Genomic DNA, 5,514 nt, shown 5'->3' with positions numbered 1-5,514 from the left:
CTGGCCTGGCTCCTCCCCTTGTGCTGACCTGGCTCCTCCCCTTGTGCTGACCTGGCTCCTCCCCTTGTGCTGACCTGGCTCCTCCCCTTGTGCTGGCTTGGCCCCTCCCCTTGTGATGGCTTGGCTCCTCCCCTTGTGCTGGCCTGGCTCCTCCCCTTGTGCTGGCCTGGCTCCTCCCCTTGTGCTGGCCTGGCTCCTCCCCTTGGCTGTGCTCTGGGCAGTCTCGCCTTGCTCGTGAGCTGCTGGTGCCAGCTATGGAGGCAGCACGTGGCCCGTGGCGTGAGGAGTCGGCGCTGACCATGCCTCTGTGAGGAGCCCTGCGCCTGCCACGTCCACCTCGCAGGAGAACCGCATTCCTCCTCACGGCAGGCCGCGGGGGGGAGGAGGCAGGGGCCCGGGTGACGAGGTCTGCCCTCCCTCCACAGGCTCCACAGACTGCGTGTGCTACTCCACCGTGGGCACCATCGACGCCGAGACTTCAGCCCTGCACATTATTGTAGGTGAGTCAGGTCTCACGTGGGAGACGCCCCACACGTAGACCCCGGCCCCTGTGGGTCCTGCGGCCACCCTGCTTTCTCCCATCCTCCCTTGCCTGGCCCTCCGCTTGGCACGAGGCCCCGCCCGGCCCATTGCCGCCTTCCCCAGCCCATTCCCCGGCCAGGCTGCGGGGGGCAGCCGAGTGCAGCTTCCCGCACGTGGTTCCTCGTGGTTCATGTCCTCCCTTGCCCTTGACCTCAGCCCACACTGTCCCGAGCTGCCACTCTACCCCATCTGCACTGAGACTGGCTCCCACGGCTTCCCAGCCCGCTTCCCAGCCTGGGTGACGTCCCATTCCTTCCTGGGAATCTGGGCTCAGCCAGAGGCAGGAAGGGACCTGTGTTCCTGGGGGAGCTCCCCAGAGCCCCCAGGACGATGCCAGGACCCCGTCCCTTTCTTTGGCCCTGTTTGGAGCAGGCCACATCTTAACAGCAGTGTTTTTTTAAATTGTGTCTATAAAGGAGATGCAGAGGGTGATAGTCACGCGAGTCAGGCGAAGAGCACATGTCACCTCTGCCCTCGCTTCTCTCCAGGTTTTTCCCTCCTGAAAGGTTATGTCTAAAGATGTCTGTCCACTGAGTTTATATTTTGCCTTGGTTTTTGAGGCAAGCCCATCCTGCGTGGCCAGGCTGGCCTCCACCTCACGACTCTCCTGCCTCATTCTCCCGGGGGCCGGGATTACAGGCATGCGTCACCATGTCTGCTGACCGTTCCTTCAGCCTCAGCCTACCGGGGTGCGCTTTTGTCCCTCCCCACAGAATAGCTCTGGAATAGTTTTGGAAATCGGAGCCACGTTTTGCTGTCTGCATTGTGGTGCTGAAGCTCCCCGCTGTCCCCTGTCCCGGGCTCCCTCGCGGGTGCTGTCTGGGGGCAGGGGGCGGGCGAAGGGGCTCCCTCATGGCGTCCCTCCGTCTCAGGAGACTCGCTGGCCATGGACGTGTCCTCTGTGCACCACGGCAGCACGCTGCTGCGGTACTCCGTGTCCCTGCTGGGCTACGGGTTCTACGGGGACCTGATCAAGGACAGCGAGAAGAAGCGGTGGATGGGGCTCGTCAGATATGACTTCTCAGGTAACGGGGACGGGCGCTAGCGTGGCGCCGCCCTGAGCCGCTGCACGCCGGGGCACGCGCAGGCGTTGGTGAGCCGGGCTGTGCGCTGCACACATAGGGCAAGTCCACAGACGTGCAAAGGTGGACGCCCTGCGGGCAGACAGGACGCGAAAGGCCTGCCTCGTCCACAGCGAGCGAGGGCCTGGAGGGGCCTGGTCTCGAACTTGCATTGGCATGACACACATCCTGGTCTCGAGGCTCACTCAGACCAGTGGGTGGCCCCTGAGAGATACCGTGTGTGTTCCAGTCACAGGCTAAAGGAAGGTGAGCATCAGGAAATCAATGTTCTCATCCCCTTTGGACTGTAGAGGTGAAGCGGTTTTGTTTGTGTTTTGGTGTTGGTCCTGGGGCTTGAGTGCAGGGCCTGGGCGCTGTCCCTGAGCTGCTTTTGCTCAAGGCTAGTGCTCTACCACTTGAGCTACAGCTCCACTTCTGGCTCTTTTGGGGTACTTCATTGGAGATGAGTCTCTCAGAATCCTACTAGGCTGGCTTCAGACTATGATGCTCAGATCTCGGCCTTCTAAGTAGCTAGGGCTACAGGCGTGAGCCACCGGCACCTGTCTGAAGTGGAAGTTTTAACAGAATGAAGTTGGTTTTGTGGTCACTGGGAGCACAGCAGTCTGTGTGACAGTGTTCACTGTGGAGGAACCTGGCTCGAGATGCTGAGCTCGAGCGCGGCGTGTGCGTGTCCCCACCGTCTCCCGTAAGGGCCCTGCCTCAGCTTCCAGAAAGAGCCATTGTTCTCTCAGCGCGTGCCTGCCAGGTGCCCATCCTGGGCCAGGCTTCCTCCCAGGCCAGGGACACGGCCTGGACAGGACCGGCAGACCTGCCTCACATCAGCGTCCCTGGGCAGCGCTAGATCCCACACCGGGGCTCCGCAGAAATGCCTGTGCCGTTCCTCCTGCGCCTGGGGGAGCGGAGGAGCCGCGGCTCAGGCGTGCTGAGGGCGGGGGGCTGCGTGCGGGGTCTCACCAGCTGTGTCCTGAAGGTCTACGGGCCGCACCACAGGCGGGGCTCGCCTGTGGATGGGGGAGGCAGGCCGCTGGGAGCAGGCAGGCCTCTCCGCCCGGGGGACTCCGCAGCCCCATGAGGTGGCGGCGGCGGTGACCTGCGGCGTCCCCTCTGCTGCTCTGTTCCAGGCGTGAAGACGTTCCTCTCCCATCACTACTACGAAGGGACCGTGTCTTTCCTCCCGGCCCAGCACACCGTGGGCTCTCCCCGGGACAGGAAGGCCTGCCACGCGGGGTGAGGGCCTTTCTTTCTGGGTTTGCCGCAGGGATGGGCGGTGCTGGGCGGAGGGGCGGCCTGTGGGGTGTCTCGGGCTTCTCAGGCACTGCCACCCCCAGCCCGTGCGGACCCGAGCCCCCGGCTGAGGGAGGCGCGGAGGAGGCTGTGCTGCGGGGTCTCCCGGCTTGTGCTGGGGTGAGGCTAACGTCTGTGTGGTCTCCTTTTGGGGGTTCCTTCTGCCCCTCTTGAGGTCTGATGAAAGCCGCTGTTGTCAGCAATCCATGCGAGCCGAAGCCGAAGCCCCGTCCTTCCCCCAGAGGAGCTCCTCGGGGGTGGCAGAGCCCTGGCCCGCTCTGGCGTCCTTCGGAAAGGGGGCGGCCAGCAGGAGTGCAGGGCTGGACAGGCAGGGCTGCGGGGGCCACCCGGAGCCCAAGCCCCAGGAGCTTCACCTGAGCCTCCGTGGGTGGAGCAGCCCTCGGCCAAGCTGGTCAAGGCCTTCCTCAGACCACGCGTGGCACTCACAGATCTTAGGAAAGGATTCGCAGGTGCAAATTCAAAAGCAGATGTAATCTTGAGTTCTCAAAATGAGTATGCTAAGAGTTGTTCTCAGTTGAGTCTTGGAGTCTGTGAAGAGCCCAGCCCAGGGGCTCCGTGCTCAATGAAGACAGGCGTGTTCTTGCTTTTCAGATGTTTTGTGTGCAGGCAGAGCAAGCAGCAGCTCGAGGAAGAGCAGAAGAAAGCCTTGTATGGCTTAGAAAATGCTGGTAACCCCCGCCCCCCCCCGTCTTTCTAATCCCCCTGTCGGCCCTCTCTGCATTGACTTTTCCGCTGCCCATCTGCCCTTTCCTCTCTGCTCTGTTGGACCACACAGTCCCTTTATCTCTAGCTCCAGGCAGCAATAAATCGTTGCTACTCAGCAGATTTTGGGAAGATAATCCCAGGGAAGCCCATGCCCGGGGAGGCTAGCCAGGCTCCTTGTGGCCTGCTCTGCAGTATGGCAGTCAGCAGGTGATCGGGTGAAACTCTTGCTTTCCTGCCACAGTCACCCACCGTTCGTGGCTAGCGGGCGTGGCCTCCCCCCGTGGCAGGTGATTTGTGGACACCGAGACTGGAGTGTCATGCATTTTCCACATGTTATGAAATAGCATTAAGCTTTTTGTTTTCTGTTATATCTGGGGCTCGAACCCAGGGCCTCAAGTTCTCCTCCCTTGGCTTACCACTCGAACCACACCTCCAGTCCAGCATTTTGTTGGTTAATTGGAGATGGACTGATTTTACAGTTGGTTAATTTTAAAGGCTTTTTTTTTTTTGGCCTGGTCTGGCTTCAAACTGTTTTCCTCCAGGTCTCAGCCTCCTAAGTAGCTAGGATTGCAGGTGTGAGCCACTGGAGCCCAACTATAAAATATTATTCTTTTGATTTTTTTTCAATTATTTTAAATGTGAGACCCAGTCTCATGTCACCGGCCATCCATACAGATGTTCAGCCCTTGGCGTGCACTACTGGTCCTGCTTCTAAATCACAGGCCCAGTGGATGCTGGTCTGCCTGGCCACACAGGAAGTGGCCTTCAGGTCCTGAGGCCAGCAGGCAGCTGCAGGGTGGGTATGTCAGGCCGGTGCCCGTGAGCTCGTGAGGTCTCCATGCTGAGCTGGAGCGAGCACAGGATCCTGCCCCGTCTCCTCAGAGTGGCTGCCGTGTGCCTCGTAGTAGTAACACCTGCCGGGTTCTTTGTGCTTCAGAGGAGGTAGAGGAGTGGCAGGTCGTCTGCGGGAAGTTTCTGGCCATCAATGCCACAAACATGTCCTGTGCTTGTCCCCGGAGCCCTCGGGGCCTCTCCCCAGCCGCCCACCTGGGAGATGGGTCTTCCGACCTCATCCTCATCCGGAAGTGCTCCAGATTCAACTTCCTGAGGTTCCTCGTCAGGCACACCAACCAGTGTGACCAGGCAAGTGGGGAGCCCCGCACACCCCCCCCCCAGCCAGCCCGTCACACAGGGACTAGAACATTCCACCAGTCACTGCTAGTAACAGGTGTCAGCGCCGGGGCGGAGCTGTGACTCCATGCGTGGTGTTAGTGGCGCCCGGAAGCCCCTGCACACACGCGTCTCACCTGGTCTCCGGTGTGGCGTGGTCAGGTCAGCCGGTGGAGTAGCGCAAGTCACGGCCCGTGGCCGCGGTGTGCTCCCGGGGACCAGCCTGCGGAGCCCAGCTTCCGCGATGTCCTGCCCGATGTCCTGCCCGATGTCCTGCCCGTGGCCGCGGTGCGCTCCCGGGGACCAGCCTGCGGAGCCCAGCTTCCGCGATGTCCTGCCCGTGGCCGCGGTGCGCTCCCGGGGACCGGCTGCGATGCTCAGCTTCCCCGCCTTGTCCTCTCCCCGCAGTTTGACTTCACTTTTGTGGAGGTGTATCGCGTCAAGAGGTTCCAGTTCACGTCGAAGGCCCTGGAGGACGGAGCCCACGGCCTTGGGGGGCCGGGGAAGCAGCGCTTCGGGCCTCTCTGCAGCGACAGCCCCAGCTGCTGCTGCGCGGCGGCCCGCGGCGCCTGGAACTGTGACGGGGAGCTGCTGCACACCCCCGCCCTCGAGGTCAGGTGAGCGCGCGCCTGGCCTGGCTGGCCACTCGGGTGGCACGGGAGATGGGCCC

General features: G+C 62.0%; 1 protein-coding gene across 1 annotated transcript in view; it reads left to right on the top strand.

The window, feature by feature from the left end:
• Positions 1–5,514, top strand: part of Cerk (ceramide kinase) — a 31,901-nt gene that overhangs the window by 24,317 nt on the left and 2,070 nt on the right. The window contains exons 8-13 of the mRNA XM_013025722.1: positions 426–500; positions 1,455–1,607; positions 2,786–2,891; positions 3,561–3,637; positions 4,612–4,817; positions 5,253–5,461. Of these exons, the coding sequence (XP_012881176.1) occupies positions 426–500; positions 1,455–1,607; positions 2,786–2,891; positions 3,561–3,637; positions 4,612–4,817; positions 5,253–5,461 (826 nt within the window). The remainder of the gene's footprint in view (positions 1–425; positions 501–1,454; positions 1,608–2,785; positions 2,892–3,560; positions 3,638–4,611; positions 4,818–5,252; positions 5,462–5,514) is intronic.

Source organism: Dipodomys ordii, unplaced genomic scaffold, assembly GCF_000151885.1.
Source record: "Dipodomys ordii isolate 6190 unplaced genomic scaffold, Dord_2.0 Scaffold87, whole genome shotgun sequence".
In the NCBI taxonomy this organism is placed as follows: domain Eukaryota; kingdom Metazoa; phylum Chordata; class Mammalia; order Rodentia; family Heteromyidae; genus Dipodomys; species Dipodomys ordii.
Note: the sequence above shows the minus strand (reverse complement) of the source record. Positions and strands in the feature narration are given on the sequence as shown.